The sequence below is a fragment of the Vigna angularis genome, chromosome 6 (genome assembly GCF_016808095.1).
Source record: "Vigna angularis cultivar LongXiaoDou No.4 chromosome 6, ASM1680809v1, whole genome shotgun sequence".
Classification (NCBI taxonomy): Eukaryota; Viridiplantae; Streptophyta; class Magnoliopsida; order Fabales; family Fabaceae; genus Vigna; species Vigna angularis.
Genome location: NC_068975.1, coordinates 6,180,708 through 6,201,062, shown reverse-complemented (window position 1 = coordinate 6,201,062; position 20,355 = coordinate 6,180,708). Strand labels below are relative to the sequence as shown.

The 20,355-nt window shown below is 41.3% G+C and overlaps 1 protein-coding gene and 1 long non-coding RNA gene across 4 annotated transcripts; both read left to right on the top strand.

The window, feature by feature from the left end:
* Positions 1-1,075: 1,075 nt before the first annotated feature.
* LOC108328707 (uncharacterized) lies at positions 1,076-6,235 on the top strand. Its single transcript, XM_052879530.1, has 2 exons — positions 1,076-1,968; positions 2,017-6,235. Exons 1-2 carry the CDS (start codon positions 1,076-1,078, stop codon positions 6,233-6,235), a joined length of 5,112 nt encoding a protein of 1,703 aa, XP_052735490.1.
* A 9,907-nt stretch (positions 6,236-16,142) lies between these two features.
* LOC128197457 (uncharacterized) lies at positions 16,143-18,887 on the top strand. 3 transcript variants are annotated; one of them, XR_008250074.1, is made up of 4 exons: positions 16,143-16,743; positions 16,897-16,968; positions 17,237-17,302; positions 18,791-18,887. It is a non-coding gene; the product is annotated as an uncharacterized LOC128197457 (long non-coding RNA). The 3 variants fall into 3 exon arrangements; XR_008250075.1 differs by lacking the exon at positions 18,791-18,887 and adding an exon at positions 18,202-18,397; XR_008250073.1 differs by lacking the exon at positions 18,791-18,887 and adding an exon at positions 17,970-18,027.
* Positions 18,888-20,355: the final 1,468 nt, after the last annotated feature.

Genomic DNA, 20,355 nt, shown 5'->3' with positions numbered 1-20,355 from the left:
TTTTAAAAGAAATTGAGCCCTCCATAAGTGAATGTCCCCTTGTCTCTTGTACCGTAGGATATCCACTATTCACCAACTCACATCTGAACTGACGTCAACCACTCGACGACCAACCGTTAAGTGTCGACCACTAAAATGTCAACCACTGATCGTCAACACATAACTGAACTGATGTCGACCACTTGAAGATCAACCATTTAATGTCGATCACTGTTCACCACACAAGTCTGAACTGATGTCGAGCACTGATATGTCGACCATTGATGGTCGGTCGTTTACGATTTAACGTCGAGCACTTGGCAACTGTCGACTTCCACAGATATTAGTATATATATGTCGATCACCTGATGATCGACGATCACTACACGATCGACCGTTTAATGTCGACCATTGAGGAGCCATTGTTCACGATTAGATGTCGATCACTTGGCGATAGACCATTTATGGTCTGATGTCGCGACACGAAATTCTCACACAAAAGTCAAGCGGTTTTGCAGATACGAACAAAAAGACACTGTCACCGCGAATCAGGGAAATAAACTGATCCAGACAATGATAAAGGCCCTAATAATGGCTAAAGCACTAGAGGTGGAGGGACCTACCACTCACGTTTGCTGCCCACTTCCATTAGATCCAGGTAAGAAGTAACGGCAAGCACTAGAAGTGGAGGGACCCACCACTCACTTACTGCCCACTTCCAATAGATCCAGGTAATGGGTAAAAAGAGAGGGAGGTAGGGAGTTGAGATGATTCCATTCACTTTTGAACTAAGAAATACATAGACAGAGAGAGTTCTGATCTAACTTGAGCGTCGGAGTGCCTTTTTCAGGTGCCCAGCCCGCTTTCCTCGGAGGATCAACAACGTCAAAGGCAAGATAGCATGGAAATGGTGCCCAGCCCGCTTTCCTCGGAGGATCAACAACGTCGAAGGCAAGATAGCATGGAAATGGTCTGATCAGAAGCAGGAATCTAGAATTGTTAGGTTGGTATTTTGGTCCCCATACCTCATACCGAAACATTTTGGCGCCGTCTGTGGGGAATGAGATTTGAAAACCCAACTACGACCACCGGAACTATGGACGATCTCAGCACTCGCGAGTTGATCCAGCAGCTGCAGACACAGATCGAGGTGCAGGCACAAACTATACGGGAGCAACATGAAATTCAACGCAAGCAGACGGAAGAGCTGGCGGCACTGAGGGCGCAACAACCACCGCCAGAATTGTCAGCCTCTAACCGGCACGACAATAATGAAGGGAGCCATCATGGAGGGCCATCTGATCCCTTAGCTGGGGGAAAAAGGGGGCCCTCCTCTGCACGTATCACCAATCTGCTCCCATTCACAGATACCATCATGCAAGCACATATGCCAGATAAACCTCCACCGGTGCTAGATCGTTATGATGGTTCCGCCGATCCCGATAATCATATGCGTAACTTTATAGACTCCATGGCATTTTACACCGACAACGATCCCGTCATTTGCAGAGCTTTCTCCTTATCTCTCAAGGATGATGCCTTAGAGTGGTTCCACACTCTTCCACGGAACTCAATAGATTGTTTTGCAACTATTGAGACTCTGTTCCGAAAGCAGTATGCAACCAATAAAAAACCGGAGATGACGGCTGCCGAGCTAGTGAATACCAAGCAGGAGAAGGATGAGACGTTAAGGGCGTTCATGCAACGATACAATGAAACTGCCCGACGTGTGAAAAATATCAATCACACCTTCATTATCAGCAATCTACCTTCATGTTTAAAGCCGGGACATTTCGCAGAGCAACTTTATGCCGATCCTCCCACATCTTTAGAAGAACTGCAATCTACAATTGCGAAGTTCATCCGCATTGAAGATCTCCGGAATTCTCGGAAGAAGCAACAACAAGACACCTCCAATCATGACATCAAGAAACCCTTGAAACGATCAATCAACGATTATAAACCGGATCGAGCACCTCGAAAAGAACTGTGATGGATATCAAAATATGATCATTACACCACCCTTAACGCACCAAGGGCGAAGGTGCTCGAAGAGGCTTTACACGCCGAACTCTTAACCGTCCGACGAAAGGCTACCCCAAAAAATGCAGATAATAGTAAAGCCTGCCTATTCCACGTGAATCATGGACACGACACTGAGGAATGCAATATAGTGAAGGACGAACTGGAACGGCTTATCCGAGCAGGATACCTCCAAAATTACGTTAAAGACAGAATCTCCACCAGAGCCACCGCTTCCCCTCGAAAAGATCCTTTTCGACAAGGCCCCGAGCGATCGCCTCCCAGAGTCGAGCGACGTCACAGGAGATCACGTAGTCCGCCTCGACGGGTAGAACGGGAACGTTCAGTCCGAGGTCGGATCGACACCATATCTGGTGGTTTCGCCGGCGGGGGAGCATCCTCTTCAGCCAGGAAACGCAGTTTGAGGAATCTAAAATCAGTGCACATGGTCGACCAACAACCCCGGTCGATTCCTGATATTACGTTCACCAACGCAGACTTCCATGCACCTGACCCTGATCATGATGACCCCATGGTTATCACCGCCAACATCGCTCGATACGATGTCAGCAAGGTTCTAATCGATCAGGGAAGTTCAGTCAACATCCTGTTTTGGTCAACATTTAAAAAGATGGACCTATCAGAAGACCTCATCGCCCCTTTTAATGAACAAATTGTAGGTTTTTCAGGAGAAAGAGTCGACACCCGAGGATATCTCGACCTACGAACAAGGCTCGGAATATCTCGGGAGGCACCGGAACTCAGAATCCGATTCTTACTGGTCGAAGCCAATACATCGTACAACGCCTTGATAGGACGGCCCTGTCTAAATGCCTTTGGGGCAATCGTGTCGACCCCTCACCTAGCCATGAAGTTTCCTACGGAGCGCGGCACCATTTGCACTGTAAAAGCAGATCAACGAACAGCTCGACAATGTTATGTTGCAGGATTGAAACTCTCCCCTCTTGTACCCATGAGAAAATCGAGAAGGACTGATATAGCGGCCATCGAATTGGATCCGCGAACCAATACAGAGGATCGTCTCCATCCTCAGGGCGATGTCAAACTCCTTCCGTTAACGAAGGATCCAAACAAAACTACGACCATCGGTGGAAATCTGGACTTAAGCGATGAACATAATCTGGGACGTATATTACGAGCGAACGCAGACTTGTTCGCTTGGACCGCTGCTGATATGCCAGGAATCCATCCTGGAGTTATGTCACACAAGCTGTCCATTTTCCGAGAAGCACGACCCGTCGCACAAAAGAAACGACGGTTCGGAGAAGAGAAGCGTAAAGCCATCCAGGTCGAGGTGGAAAAGTTGATGAACGCCCGGTTCATCAAAGAGTTAACCTACACTATGTGGTTGTCGAACGTAGTTATGGTCAAAAAGTCGAGCGGTCAGTGGAGAATGTGTGTCGATTTTACCGACCTCAATAAAGCGTGTCCCAAAGATTCATATCCTTTGCCTAGCATAGACCGCTTGGTAGACGGAGCATCCGGTCATACCATACTCAGCTTCCTCGACGCATACTCGGGATACAACCAAATCCCCATGTACGCACCCGACCAGAGCAAAACAGCCTTCATCACTGAACAGGCTAATTACTGTTACGAAGTAATGCCATTCGGTTTGAAGAATGCAGGGGCTACCTATCAACGTCTAATGGATAAAGTCTTCCATCAACAGATAGGACGTTGCATGGACGTCTATGTCGATGACATGGTAATCAGGAGCAACTCTATGGAACAACACCTGCGTGATATAAAAGAAGTATTCGGCCAAATCAGCAGGTACAGCATGCGTCTCAACCCTTCCAAATGTACTTTCGGAGTTCCAGCAGGAAAATTCTTGGGTTTCATGCTTACCAGTCGAGGCATCGAAGCTAATCCAGATAAATGCAAAGCCGTGCTCGACATGATTTCTCCAAAGACTCTGAGGGAGGTACAACGTTTGGTGGGTAGGCTCACGGCCTTGTCTCGCTTCATACCAAAGCTAGCCGAACATATCAAACCCATTCTGAGGAGTATAAAAAAGGACACCACACAACATTGGAATGACGATTGCGAAGCAGCATTCGACAAAGTCAAACATATACTCACCCGCCCTCCCATTATGGCTCGACCAGACGCTGGATCCAACTTACTGCTATACATTGCGGCATCCCATCATGCCGTAAGCGCTGCCTTGATACAGGAGGTTCCATCATTCAAGCTTATATACTTTATCAGCCGTACACTTCAGGGAGCGGAAGAGAGATATTCTCAAATCGAGAAGATCGCATTGGCCCTCCTTACGGCTTCGCGTCGACTCCGACCATACTTCCAAAGCCACCAAGTAATAGTTCGCACCGATCATCCTATTGCTAAGATACTCCGTAAACCCGATTTAACGGGACGCATAGTTTCATGGTCGATAGAACTGTCAGAGTTCGGTCTCCGCTATGAGCCACGGGGATCCGTTAAGGGTCAACATTTGGCAGACTTCGCCACCGAATTAGTACCCCCACCTGGAAATTCAACATTAAAGTGGCTCCTCAACGTCGACGGATCCTCAGACAAGAGGGGAGGAGGAGCCGGAGTTCTCCTGGAAGGACCAGATGGCTTGATTATAGAGCAAGCCATCATGTTCAAATTCCATGCCAGCAACAATCAAGCAGAATATGAAGCCTTAATTGCTGGTCTATCCCTAGCCGTCGAGCTCCAGATTACTTGCCTAGAGTGTCGGATGGATTCGCAGTTGGTTGTCGGACAAATGAACGGAACTTATCAAGTCAAGGATAATCAGTTGCTGCGCTATTTCCACAAAACTCAGACCTTGCTTCAAAACTTCATAGAGTTTAGCATCGTCCATATACCCAGGGAGCAAAACGCAAGGGCAGACATCTTGTCTAAATTGACTCACTCTAAGGAGCGAGCACAGTTATCTTCAATAATTAAGATGACGCTAGACCACCCAGTCGTGGAAGCACTCGCCATCGACATGTCGACCCCTAGAGTAGACTGGCGCCTAAAGGTCAAAGATCTTATGATGAAACAAGAACAAGGAGAGGACATTAGCGTGACCGACTCCAAACGCATTGCACGTTATGTGTGCATAGGCGACGACCTTTATCGCCGCGGGCACAGCACTCCCTTATTGAAATGCATATCCGAGGAAGATGCCGACTACGTTTTACGTGAGTTACATACAGGGATACGTGGATTCCATTCAGGCAAACGAACACTCAGGGCCCGGATTCTTCGCGCAGGATATTACTGGCCCACGATCGACCACGATTGTGACGAATTCGTAAAGAAGTGTGTCTCCTGCCAAGCACATGGCCACGAAATTCACGCACCGCCAGAGGAATTGCACTATATTGTCGCCCCATGGCCGTTCGCTCAGTGGGGTCTCGACATAGTCGGACCACTACCACCTGCCAAAGCACAAAACAAGTTCCTCCTTGTTGCGGTCGACTACTTCACAAAGTGGATAGAAGCCGAACCATTGTCCGTCATTAGTGCCCAACGGGTGCAGAAATTCATCTGGCACCTCGTCTGTCGATTTGGTCTGCCGCAAAAAATCATTACTGATAATGGTCGACAATTCATCGAACGTAAGCTAGAAGAATTCCTTAACAGTTTGGGCATCAAACATATCACCTCATCAGTCGAACATCCACAAACGAACGGCCAAGCCGAGGCCGCAAACAAGGCCATACTCACTGAATTAAAGAAACGACTCGGCGAAGCTAAAAGTCTGTGGGTAGAGGAGCTGCCAGAGGTCTTGTGGGCATATAGATGCACTCCTCACGGATCCACAGGAGACACGCCATTCAACCTGACTTATGGCACCGATGCTATGCTCCCGGTCGAGGTCGGAGAACCTTCATTAAGACGAAATATCACAGATATGTCACTCAATGAAGAACAGCTACGAATGAATCTCGACGTCCTTCCTGAACGTCGAGAGATCGCCACCATCCGGGCCGAGGCACAAAAGAGAATGCTCAGTCGCCGTTACAACAGCAAGGTCAAACCCAGATCCTTCAAAAGTGGCGATTTAGTATGGAGGAAACGAGGAGAAGCTAGGAAAGATCGCACACACGGTAAGCTAGCCGCCAATTGGGAGGGCCCTTTCCGTGTAGCCGAGGAGATGTCTAATGGTGCATACCGCCTCCAACTTCTCGACGGGCAGCCCATTCCCAACACATGGAATGCTACTCACCTCAAATATTATTTTAGTTAGCATTCATCTCTTCAATGGCATATCATTCATTTCAGTTTCAATTGAAAATATACATTGCGCTATCATTACTGTTCCATTTCTTCTATATTTTTATCTATGTCGAATTCAGGATCGTGATCTTCCACCCAAGGCACGACCGCTTTTCAAAAAACTTGGAACTCCTCAGACTGGTAGATGTTCACCCTCGAACACCCAGTTCTCTCGGGATACACTCCCACTGGTAGATGTTCACCCTCGAACACCCAGTTCTCTCGGGATACACTCCCACTGGTAGATGTTCACCCTCGAACACCCAGTCTCCTTGGGACACACTCCCACTGGTAGATGTTCACCCTCGAACACCCAGAATTCTCATATTGGGATCTCATCCTCGACGACTGTACTCGACATTATTAAAAGGTTCGACATCGACGTTCAACTGACAGTTCGACAGTCGACCATCACCTGCAACATATGTCCATTCAACATACTTATTCAATACATTGGCTTCAACAGAGAAAATGTTCAACATCCGTCAACACGTGTAATTTTGAAATCAAATGTCGACAATCACAAAATTTTCAAATACCACCAAAATTCAAATATTTAGACAAACACAATTGTTTAAATTTACACGCCAAGGAAAAATCCTAATCTATTACAATGTTTTCAGTATGGCCGGCAGCGTTAGAGACAGTCTCCGCGCTCGGTCCTTCTGCAGCGGCCACCTCTTCAACCTCTTCTTCTCCCATGAAGGCGTCCCCAGGAATTTCACTGAGAGGCCTTAATTCGCCTTCATACACGTCCTTCTGGACATCAAATTCCACTCCATCAGTCGACACATTTAGCAGATGTCCGACCTGCCTCAAAGCCTTCCGGAAGCCCCTAGTGTGTTCAAGCATTACAGCATCCTTAAGATCTTCCACCAGATCTTTGCTTTCTAAGGATTCCGCCCGCCAGCCATCCCTCTCCTTGATGAGAGTCGCCATCTCTTTCTTGGCCTGTTCCAACTCAATCTTAGCCTTGTTCGCCGCTACCAGCTCAGATGACATCTGGTCACGCTCCTTCTTGAAAGTTTGGCCAGCAGCACGAGCCTCCCTCAACAACACTTCAGCCTCTCTCATGAGTTGCTCCGATTGCCTCTGTCTCGACTCACAAGCAGCATGAGTCTTGACAACCTCTTTATGTTGGGCTCTTAACTTCTCCAGCTCGACCCGAAGTTGACCTCTATCAGAGGCATAGGCCATATGCCAAGCCAACATCTGAACACGAGTCGACATCTCCAGCATGGCATCAGCAATTTGTTGCTCGCTCATATTTTCGACGATGGTCTTTTCTGAGCTGTCCAAGTTGAGCTCGACCTTATGGCCCAGAGTGAAAGAAGAATCCCACACACCAAGAGGAATAGGACGCTTTGGTTCATCCGCTACCTCTTTCTGCTTCTTGGACGCCACGCCGCTAGTGCCAATCGTCTTCAGCTTCCTTTTTGTCGCCTCATCAGTTGACAACGACACAACCACTGGAGCGGCTTGATGTGCTTGTGTACGTTGGGGATCGGCAGCACGTCCAGAGGACGATTCTGGGCAAGTAGCGTCTACCTTCCTCTCACCACCGATAGACTGAAACCAATTTATACCACGACCTTTCCTTCCCATTATCTCTGTAAAACAAAGTTCAAACCATAACATACAATAATCAGCAACGACAAAGCAACTTGCAAATATATCCAGTAAAGACACATACCAAAAACTCTCGCATCAGCGTCATCGAATTCAAGGCAGTTTATTAGCTCACAGGAAGAAAAGGGACGGGGCAACGAGGTCAAGACACTCAGAGCCTCTAACTCTTCAATTGTCATTTTATCTTCAGGCCAAGAGGTGAACCTCAGCGGGTCCTGCGTCCAATACAATGGGAATTTGGGATTCCCATCACCACAGAAAAAATGCCTCTGCCCGGCAGGGGTGATCGACACCTTAAAAAACTTATCTTTGAAACCCCTATACGATTGCAGATACAGCTCTAAAAGCGCATTACCGGGTTCAGATATCAACGACACCCACCCCTTCTTCTCTACGGGTCGACACCTAAAAAAATGCAGAAATAACCCTACAGTTGGCCTAATACCTACCGCTCGGCATAACACGGCAAATGCCTGCATATACCCCCAACTATTGGGATGCAGTTGACTAGGTGCCACGTTCAAGGTCCGCAACACCTCCATTTGGAAGACTGTGAACGGCAATCTCATGTACAGGTCGTAAAATGGCGAGGCATAACAATAAAAAAACTCGTCTGGAGAGTTCTCTCTACCGTGGCAAACCCTCTCATCTTCCCGGCAGGCAATCAACTTTACGCACGTTTGGTATCCTAAGGTTCTCAGAATACAGCTATTCTCTATCCAGTTTTCTAAAACTGCCCTACTCCTAAATTGACTCATGAGCCCCCTCACTTCACTAGCGGCCCAATGATACTCGTCCCCACTAATGGGAGACATCAAACGAACCCCTGGACCCTCACCCACAACATTCCCATAAACAAAGGCAGCCTCACCGCAAGGAACGGTGGTAATTTCAGGGCGTTCCCCCACGGAGGATTGCTCCGGCATACGAACACCAGCGTTGTGCCCACTCCCTTCCATTATCAGAACTAAACACACTAAGACGAAGTAAATGGTTACCTGGTAGATTCCTGAAACAGCGCAATGAAGGTTTTTCGAAGGATCTTCTCGCTCACAGCAAACAAAGCAAATTTCTGTTTTCCCACAAAAGTGATTACTTCCCCTTCAGAAGCGTGTTGAAGAAGCTGGAAGGTCAAGCGTCAGCGCCGTTCGATTCCTTTTAATCCAACGGCTGCCCTTCCGCGTCTTTTCGCTACCTGAAGAAAGCGGGAAAACCCTAAAAATCTAAACGTCAAAACAGTGCGTATCATACCCCATAACACTTCACTCAACGTCCTTTAGTAAAACACGTAAGCGACTCTTACGCTTATTTACTAGGACTCGGGGGGCATGTACCGTAGGATATCCACTATTCACCAACTCACATCTGAACTGACGTCAACCACTCGACGACCAACCGTTAAGTGTCGACCACTAAAATGTCGACCACTGATCGTCAACACATAACTGAACTGATGTCGACCACTTGAAGATCAACCATTTAATGTCGATCACTGTTCACCACACAAGTCTGAACTGATGTCGAGCACTGATATGTCGACCATTGATGTTCGGTCGTTTACGATTTAACGTCGAGCACTTGGCAACTGTCGACTTCCACAGATATTAGTATATATATGTCGATCACCTGATGATCTACGATCACTACACGATCGACCGTTTAATGTCGACCATTGAGGAGCCATTGTTCACGATTAGATGTCGATCACTTGGCGATAGACCATTTATGGTCTGATGTCGCGACACGAAATTCTCACACAAAAGTCAAGCGGTTTTGCAGATACGAACAAAAAGACACTGTCACCGCGAATCAGGGAAATAAACTGATCCAGACAATGATAAAGGCCCTAATAATGGCTAAAGCACTAGAGGTGGAGGGACCTACCACTCACGTTTGCTGCCCACTTCCATTAGATCCAGGTAAGAAGTAACGGCAAGCACTAGAAGTGGAGGGACCCACCACTCACTTACTTCCCACTTCCAATAGATCCAGGTAATGGGTAAAAAGAGAGGGAGGTAGGGAGTTGAGATGATTCCATTCACTTTTGAATTAAGAAATACATAGACAGAGAGAGTTCTGATCTAACTTGAGCGTCGGAGTGCCTTTTTCAGGTGCCCAGCCCGCTTTTCTCGGAGGATCAACAACGTCGAAGGCAAGATAGCATGGAAATGGTGCCCAGCCCGCTTTCCTCGGAGGATCAACAACGTCGAAGGCAAGATAGCATGGAAATGGTCTGATCAGAAGCAGGAATCTAGAATTGTTAGGTTGGTATTTTGGTCCCCATACCTCATACCGAAACATCTCTCAAAACAAAATGAAAGTGCTTTTCTCCTTTTGAATCACCGTGAGACCAATCCCTCAACGTGTTGCTCTTTTCCCAGCCGTGACACCTTTCTCTCATCTTCTATGTCCATGTGCTTCTATTTGTTAAAGTTGGACGTGGCAGCAGCAACATGTGCTTCCTCCAGAAAGAAAATGAGTTCAAGCTTCGCATGTGCTCTTCCAAAACGCTGCAGCTCTTCTTCTTCTTGCTGTTGGTGGCTGGACCGTGTTTCCTCTCCAAGCTGCTGCACCAAGGTGCTGCCATGTTCAAAGCTGTTGGATGATAGATGGGCCGTGCTTCATTTAGTGTGCTGCACCTTCTCGTGCTTCACTTGTGTGTGGCTGCTGCTGGACCGTGGAGATGCCATAGCTACTGGACGTCGTCTGAAGCTGGAAAAATGGATGAGCGGATGTTGTGTGCTTCCAAAGTTGGACCAAGCCAATACCGTGCAGCTGCCAATGTTGCTGCCAGTGCATTCTCCCAGCTGGAATTTACGTGAATAAGCTTCTGGAATTGTGAAGCTCATGATTGCTGGACCATGGTGTTGCACCTTTTGCTGCTGGACGCTCCATGCTGCCCTTGGCCGTGACTCTTTCTCTTCATGCTGGACGTTAATTTTTCTCCTAAGCCAGCTGGTCTGAGAGCATGCTGCTTGCGTGTAGTGCGTGTGAAGGCCGTGAGCCTCTTGCTCTAAAGTAACTGGTTGCAGCGTGAATTAGCTACTGAAACGTGAAGTCCTTGCTGCTATGCTTTGGTGGATTCTTCCGTGTGTTAACCAAGTTGTGGATGCAAATCCGTGTGCACATCTGGATGCAGCAAGCTGGACTTTTCTCAAGGGTTATTTACGTATGTTATCCTCCCATGCCTTGCTGGACGTCACCTTCTCTCAAGGGTTGTGTGCTTAATTATTTAATGGACATCATGCTTGGATGAAGAAACAAATAGGTGCCGTAAAATAAAATCTTGTATTTGCACAGCAAAAATAAACCTCCACCTTTCGGTCCAATCGCCAATTCTCTTTTAACCTTCAAATCTCTCAAATTGTAATTCCAAAATTTTCCTTGCAATTCATAATGAAAATAATTAGCTCAGATAATTCAAATTAATTAAAATTAGAATTTCTGATCAAATTAAGCACAATTACCAAAAACGGAAAAATATCGGACATTTAAGCACAATTCTCCGATTAATTCTAGTACAATAAGCTAAGTGAAGTCAATAAAATATTGATTCATCAATCTTTAAAGATGGTAGGCCAATACACTCCACAATCCAACACCTTCCTACCTGTCCTTTGCGTGCCATAGTGTCCTCTAAAAGGTGATGAATTACAAAATTCAAGCACATAAGGTATTTCTATGTCAGCAACACACCTCCTTACAACTTGGTCACTACCAATGCGCCATAAGAATGGTTCATCCCATACATAGTACTTCGCCTCACTTTTCAGTTTGGCTTTCTCAGATTTGGAAAAAGATGAAGGAATAGTTGAAACATCCAAATAGTTAACAATGTTAGCAAGCCAAGGTTCAAGATACTTACCTTTTACAGAAGTTAATGCTAGAAGGACTTCATCAAGAACGCCATCCTGAATAGGAGTTTCATCTTCTTCTTTTTCAATTCTATTGAGATGGTCTGCTACTAGATTATGGGCTCCACTTCTGTTCCGAATCTCAATGTCAAACTCTTGGAGTAGTAGCATCCATCTGATCAACCTTGGTTTGGAATTTGTTTTCTTTAAAAGTAATTTCAATGCGGCATGATTTGTGTAAACAATTACCTTGGATCCAAGTATGTATGATCAAAATTTATCCAAGGCAAATACAACAGTTAGTAATTCCTTCTCAGTTGTGGTATAATTTTCCTGTGCAATGTCTAATGTTCGGGAAGCATAGTATATAACATGTGATAGCTTCCCATTTCTTTGTGCAAGTACAACTCCTACAGCAAAGTTTGATGCATCACAGATCAACTCAAATGGCAATGTCCAATCAGGTAATTGGATGATGTGAGTGCCTTTTTCAAGGAATCGAAAGCGGCTTTGCACTTCCCTCCAAAGACGAATGGTACATCCTTCTGAAGTAAGTTGGAGAGAGGATTAGCTATCTTTATAAAGTCTTGTATAAATCTTCTGCGAAACCCTGCATGACCAAGAAAAGATCAAACCTCTCGTACAGAAGAGGGGTAAGGCAATTGTGAAATAACATCAATTTTAGCAGGATCTACAGATATACCATTCCTATAGACGACATGACCCAAAACTATACCTTGTTCCACCATAAAATGACATTTTTCAAAATTCAAAACAAGGTTGGTTTCCTTACATCTCTGCAAAACTCTTGCAAGATTAGCCAAACAATTATCAAAAGATGAACCATACACATTAAAATCATCCATGAAAACCTCAATACAATGCTCCAATAAGTCTGTAAAAATACTCAGCATACATCGCTAAAATGTACTAGGAGTATTGCATAAACCAAATGGCATTTTCCGATAAGCATATGTACCAAAACGAGAACTGAAGGTAGTCTTATGTTGGTCCTCCGGGGCTATACAGATTTGAAAATACCTAGAGAATCAATCTAGAAAACAATAATGTGACTTACCTGCCAAATAGTCTAGCATCTGATCCACGAATGGCAAAGGAAAGTGGTCCTTTCGAGTGGCTTGGTTCAATCTCCTATAGTCAATACAAACCCTCTAGTTATTCTGAATATGAGTAGGAATCAACTCATCCTTCTCGTTTTTGACCACTGTGATTCCAGATTTCTTGGGAACCACATGTACAACCTATTGCTTTCTTGTGATCTCTAATACCAGGAATATCTGCCAAAGTCCAGCCTATTGCTTTCTTGTGATCTCTGATAACCTATAACAATTGTTTTTCCTGCTCTTCAGTAAGCAATGAAGATATAATAACAGGGAGTTTCCCATCCCTCTCAAGATAAGCTTATTTCAAATGGGATGGTAATGGTTTTAACTCCAAAATGGGTGGTTGTACCACAGATGGCAGGATTTTACTGCCTAAGGTAATCTCAGCCACCTCAACATCACACTCGAACGCCACAGAGTATCATCTATTGACACCGCGTCCTTAATATCACCTATTTTACAATTTTCTGTGTCATCCAAAATCAGGCACGACATGTTTGAAAAACAAAAGTCCAAAGATGGAGAAAAGGTTGAAAAAACGTCCAAGAAACTAACAGAAAAATTATTTACAATTTCACTTAATAAATCAATACAAAACAGAGAATGCTCTTCAATTGGGTGCTTCATGGCTTCCAATACATTAAAATCAACCTTCTCGTCACCTATGCATGCACATCTATCTTGGTTCTTGTTGCCATCATGAAAGGTCTTCCCAAGATAATAGTTGATGACTCGATTCCATCTTCATCCTTCATATCCAAGATGTAGAAATCGACAGGAAAAATTAGCTTGTTTACTCAGACAAGGACATCCTCAAGCACACCTACAGGGTTAATTGTGCTACGGTTGGCCAGTTGAATGACCACACCAGTAGTCTTAGAGGGCCCGGAGATGGATAAGTAAACACTGATACATTAATGGAAGCCCCTAAATCTAGGATGGCATTGTCAAACATTAAATTTCCAATAGTACAAGGAACATAAAACATACCTGGATCTTTGCATTTTTGTGGTATTTGAATGTGTTTCTTAACCAAGCTTGACACATTTCTTCCCAAATTTACAATCTCTAATGCACCTTTTATTTGTGCAAAGTTCTTTCAAAAACTTGGCGTACTTAGGAATTTGTTTAACAACATCAAGCAAAGGAATATTTATCTCCACTTTTTTTAAAGTATTTAAAATTTCTTGGTCTAATTCCTCCAGTTTTTTATTCCTCGGCTTCAACCGATTTGGATATGGAGGAGGTGGAGAATAAGATGAAGAAGAATTTTTAGAAGAAGCGTTAGAAGATACTAACCTGGATTTTTCAATGGTAGTCTCAGGTGATGGCTCACATGATCCTCCATTGTCATCAACTTGTGCTTCTTCTTTCTCTTTATCTTCATCCTCTTGGGCTCCTTCTGAGCCTTCTACTTGCTTACTCGTTCTCAAAGTAATAACATTTACATTTCTCGGGTTGATCACTGTTTGTGCAGGCAGTTTGTTTGATTCCTTAGCCTCTAACTTATCCATCCTCTAAGTCAACTCTACAATTGATTTTTTTATTTCTGAATTTTGCTCGACTACTATTTTCATGAAATCTTGCATTGACATTTCAGGTTGAGATTGCTTCCTTTGTTGAGGTGGAACATAAGGTTGCCTGTTCTGCTGATACCTATTGGAGGATGAATCATGATAATTCTGGTATGATCTATTTCCTCCAAACATGTTTGCAGCAAAAGCTTGAGATGGGTTTTCCACAACAATTTCCACCAAGCTAGGACATTCATCAATGTAATGGTCAGTTGAAATGCTAATTCCACACTTCTTAGCAATTTGTGGAGTTGATGTTTTAAACAAGCTTGCATTGTGATCAAGTTTGCTTTCTAGCTTATTTAATCTTTCATCTATCTTCTTCCCATCAATTGTACCATTATCTATTTCATGCACTCCCTTCAACAAAGTCACTAAATTTTCTCATGTGTCATACTGTTGATTGTCTACTGCCTTCCGTTCTATTAGATCTATACCATCTTCTAGTGACCTGTCTAAGAAAGATCCTCCTCTTGCAGCATCTGCCCATGACCTATCAATAAGACTTAAGCCTTCATAAAAGCTTAGAATAAAATCTTCCATTTGAAGTTGAGGGCACGAAGAACATAGTTTCTTGAATCTTTCCCAATATTCACTAAGATTCTCTCTATCTCTCTGTCTTATATCTTGAATTTCTCTACGGATGGTAGATAATCTGGATGCAAGGAAATACTTTTCAAGAAAGAGTCTTTCGATAGCTTCCCAGTTTATGATCCGGGTAGAGAGATAGTACCACCAATCTTGAGGTGCTCCTTGAAGAGTAAAACGAAAAGCTCTCATTTTAAGGCTCTCAATTATGATCCTGGGAGATCTAAAGTTTTCACACAACATGTGAAATTGTCTCAAGTGCTTGTGTTGATTCTCCCTTGATAACCCATTGAACTTTGGTAAGGCATTTAACAGGTCGGGTCTCAACTCCCACTCACTACTACAAAATTAGCTATAGATAGCGCTTAATAGATAGCGCTTTTTTAAATAAGCGCTATCTATTAATGTGTGAAACAATAGATAGCGCTTATTTAAAAAAGCGCTATCTATAACTATAACAATAGATAGCGTTTTTTTAAATAAGCGCTATCTATAACTATTTAATATTATTTTTTTAATTCATAGAATAATAGATAGCATTTTTCTAAAGAAGCGCTATATATTATGTTACAATAAATAACATTTTTTAAAATATACTATTAAAACTGATTTGAAGAGAGGTTTTCAATCCCTCTTCGTCGGAGTGTTTTTACGTTTTCGAGCTTCTTTTTATTTCAGCATCTTTTTACTCTTATATTTTTCAAAATTTCCCCCCTTTTCCTATTTACTTTAGTATTTTCCAAAATTTTCTCCCCTCTCTTAAATTTTCAGTTTCACTTAAGGTACAAATTCATCCCCAAATTTCAATTTCGATTTGCCTCTAAATTTTACTTCGTGCTTGCTCTCAAATTTCACTTCGTGCTTGCTCTCAAATTTCACTTTGCGTTAATCCCAAACCTGCATTACATTTATCAAACCTAATAGTTCTTAGTGGAGCAAGTCATTATTGCGTTGTCTTCTCCATCATTGCTCATCGGTCGGCCAAAGTTCAGCAATTGCGGTCACCTATAAGGGTTTAGGAAACCAGCCTCCTTCAAGAAATTAGTACGGTTGTGGCTAGGTTTAATGCTTCGCCAGAAGTTCTGGAGAGAGAAGTGATGGTTGTTGAAGGCATCACCAACAAACCACACCTCGAGTCAACGCTCTCCTTTGCAACATCTTCGTTCTGCTCGCGTCAGCGGTCTCCTTTGCCACATCTTCATTGTGCTTGCGTCAGTGCTTGCACCTCATTTTCAGTTTCCCGTTGCTTTTCTCATTCTCGCGAAGCATCGCCATCAAACCATACCTCGAGTTCTCTCTCCTGCAACAGCCACAGTTCTTCACATATCCACCTTTTCTCCTCACATTTCTACCTTATTTCAGCTATTTCGGCCTTAGAAACACCATCTTCACCGATGAGTTCTTCGAGCTATGGCCTCCGCTAGGGTTTCCCTCATCTTTCATCTTTTTCTTTGATTTTAACCAATTAAATCCTCTTTTGCTCCGATTAAACACTTTCCACCGTTTAATCGGTTAACCTAGTGTTTTAAGGTTCTTTCACCGTTCGATTTAGGGTTTCCTTGCTTCATTCACAGTTTTGGTTCATTTGCTCTTGGATTCGTATCATTCCGCTGCGTTTCACTCTTTGAGGGAGCTTCGAAGGAGTCCATAGCGTGTTCGTTTGGGGTTCTTCTCGGAGATTATTCCATCACCTCCCTTCGCAAGCGTGAGGTGATATCTTTATCTATTCTCTCCTAATTTGGGATTTCAATGTTAACCATCAGAATTCATTTTCACTTCTTTTTATCCCAACTTCTCTAATTTGTACCTTTTTATTATTCTTTGTTGATTCCAATGACATATTATAACTTCATTTCCTCGCAGCACCGATGTAGGTTGAGGCCAAAAAAGCTCACTGGAAAGAATCACATTTGGACATCCATTGGTGGTTACGAGGTGGGTGGAGGATAACCAGAACTGGAGAAGGATGAAAAAAGGAATTTTGTTTTTGGTGAACATTGATGTCAATATTCTTCTATATAAAATTACTTTTTTGGTTTCACGGTAGATAATAATATCCTTCAGAATTTCGTTTTTAACTTAGTATGTGATCCATATAGTTGATTTCACTTACTAAGATAAGGTTACTGTTGATGTTATTATTGTGTTAGTTGTTGATTATTGTAGCCACAGATGACTGTAATTGATTTCATTAATACTGCAGATAAAAGGGTTGGCTTTCTCAACAATAGACCCGAACTGCATCTATATTCAAGGGGTTGATTATGAGGTAAATTTTCTCATTTTCTAATAAATGTATTACTACTTTTGTCAACCAAAATATAAGGCGTAAGAAAATGAAAGGTGTAATATGAGTTTTGTTTTCTCCCATACATTACAAAACATAGATTATGGTGTGTGGGTACTAACTCATGAAGTATATTTTAAATGTGATTCAAAGTTAAAGTCCAATTATTGTTTCTTTAATTCATTTGTATATATTGTACTATAGTGACAGTGGCTCTGGATCTCATTATAAAGTGAAGGTTATCTTCAAGGGTTGATAAAATCTACTTTTCATTTGTTTGAAATAAAGCAATATATTTGCTCTCTTATTCATCAATCTTGACCTTTTATCTACATGAAGATAATAACCTATAATCTCATTATGGTTCTTATATTATAGGTTTTATAAAATTATTGTGCTTTAAACTAAATTCCTTTAAAATATATAATCAAGTTATCTGTTAGAGAAACTTTTGGTAACATGCCAATATTTTATATGCATCTCTATGGTATAAATAGTCTAATTAAGATAAATGACTTTGTCCATGGGTGTATTGGCAATGTTATACACAATGGTATGTTAAGACCGTGTTCATTGAGTCCAAGCTTCTTTCTTCATTATCCAATAAGAGATTTTTATAATCTCATTAAGCAATTTGTTGGCTTTTCAGGTTTTCATGATTTAAAGTTTTAAGCCATGGAAAATCAAGCTCCTTTAATTATACCAATATATGCATGCATTCTTTAATAGTCTTCACAAATGAACTTTGTTTCTTTGAACTATTGTTGTTCGATAATGTAAATCCTATATTATTCTATTTAATGAATATTTATTCAAGATAAGTTTATGTTATTCTTATTGTTATAAAAGATAACTTGGACTCTCAAATTCTTAACTTCCAGGCACCTAGTTGTTTTCTTTGCATCTTGTGTAGAAGCTGATTCCAAGGATTAAATAGGTTGAGCTTTCCTTCTCATCCATTGGAGGCTATAATATACTTGTGAAAAAATGTTTGTGGTATACTTTCTTATTCTTTTGTATGGAATTTACTATGTCCAATAGCCCAATAGATCATGATCATTTAGTCCAGAAACTAATCATATGTTATCAGATAAAGAAACAATTTTAGATATGTTGTCTTTTAACTTTATCGTTTCAACTTTGATAAGTTGATCCTTACTAATGACGTCAAGATAATGAAGTTTGAACTTTAATAACTTTGAAATATATGTTTCAATCATTATAGATTCACCTATATACCCCGACATGTAGTTGAAAAAGTGTTTCCGAGGCAAGTTATCTCCTCCAATGTTTTAGAGTACATATAGGCGTGAGTATAAAATTTCCCCCCTTAAATGATTACTGATTTCTATAATTATGTATTCATCTTGTTCTTTAGTGTATTCATGGTCAATTCATTTCATAATACCTTTATGCTAGTGGAGATTACATCATTGTGAACCACATACATTCATTTTGTTCATGTTTCAGTTAACACTTTGGTTATTCCAAGATATGGAGCAAGTGGAGACTAATCCTTCTTGTACTGACTTAGCATATGAGAAGGCTATTTCAGATGGTGTGGATGTTCTTGAGTGTCCTATTCAAATGTCCAAGGGTGGAATACGTTTTTGCTTAAGCTATATTGATCTTATTGGGCTGTAAAGTATTTATTATTATCTGTGCAATTTTCTGTTGTTGCTTTCATCTCTAAATTGTACTAATGTATCATGTTGTGCATGGCAGAGGCAGAACTCCTTACAGCTCCACCAAGGTTAGTATATAACAACTTGATAATTGATAAATATTGTAACTTTTGTACTCAATATATTATCTTGCAGTGCATCACTAATCGTAGGCCTAATTTTTTCTTACTATTGGATGACTTCTATGTTACTAATGCTGCCAATCTTGATCAATCAAGCATTAATTTCACATTAGAAGTTCACCACAGCTTCAATTCCTCAATTTTACTTTTACTTTTTTAGTATCTGTTTTTGATAGAATGAGTTAGTTTAAATACCATATTTTATTTCTACTAGATAATAGGTAGATTGGTTTATGTACAGTTTTATATTGATTAAATCAATTTGTTTAGTCTAGCTTGATTGTAGTTTTGTTTCTGTAATTGAATTTTGCTAGTTCAGTCAATTTTCTTTTAGTTAGAATATGGTACTATAGTTAAATTATACATTTTTAGTCTTAATAACTAGTTAGCTTTAGTTCTAGTCTTAGTTGGTTGTTCAAAACTTTAGGAATTAGTTTGGTTAGTTTTTAATCGTTGATTCTAGGATTTGTTAGTTGTTTTCCTGTTTTGACTAAGTTTTAGCTTGTTTTCTAGGTACGTATAGTGATATTTTGCATTTTTAGTTTTCTAGAATAGATAATTGTTATAACAGTGCTCTTTTATCATTTATAACTTGCTTACTGTTTTAAAGTTGAAGGAACTTGTTTAATGTTTTACTGTTTTGAAGGTAGCAAAGGATCTTGTCTTATTTTGCTTTTTTTTGGTTTTCATAGGTAAATTTTTATTTCTTTGTTATTTTTAGTAGTTAGCATAGTTTTCAATAGTCTTGTAGCATTTAAAACATGTTTAGAGAGTTACATTACAAATTCTGGTTTGACAAATATTTCTTTAGTCAATTTAAACTTGCCTGAATATATTTTGCTTCTGTTTTTACGCATTTCTTTCATATTTTGCTTCATTGTCATAATAATTTTTTTTAGTAAAAATTTAATTGAGTAATTTTATATTATTTTTCTTTTTTGCAGTATTTTTTTAGTTACAGATATCAACAATATCGTGACAATCAAATCAATGAAGTTAGGAAAGATTAATGTTTACATGTAATTAGTACATACTTATAGGTTATGTTATGGTACCTAATGCGGTACGGATAGAATATATGTTTATATTTGAAATATTATTGTACTAATAGTTATTCTTTATATTAATAAACATTCTGAGACTTTTGTTTTTCTCATATTTTTTTTAATATTTTATATTTTTTATTTATAATAGAACCAATAAATATCACAGGTTAAAACATAATAAA

Bases quoted from the DNA above. Each gene is read 5' to 3' on its own strand.
- LOC108328707 (XM_052879530.1), top strand. From the start codon at position 1,076: ATGGACGATCTCAGCACTCGCGAGTTGATCCAGCAGCTGCAGACACAG. The intron at 1,969-2,016 runs GTGATGGATATC...TAACGCACCAAG, and splicing joins CGAGCACCTCGAAAAGAACT to GGCGAAGGTGCTCGAAGAGG.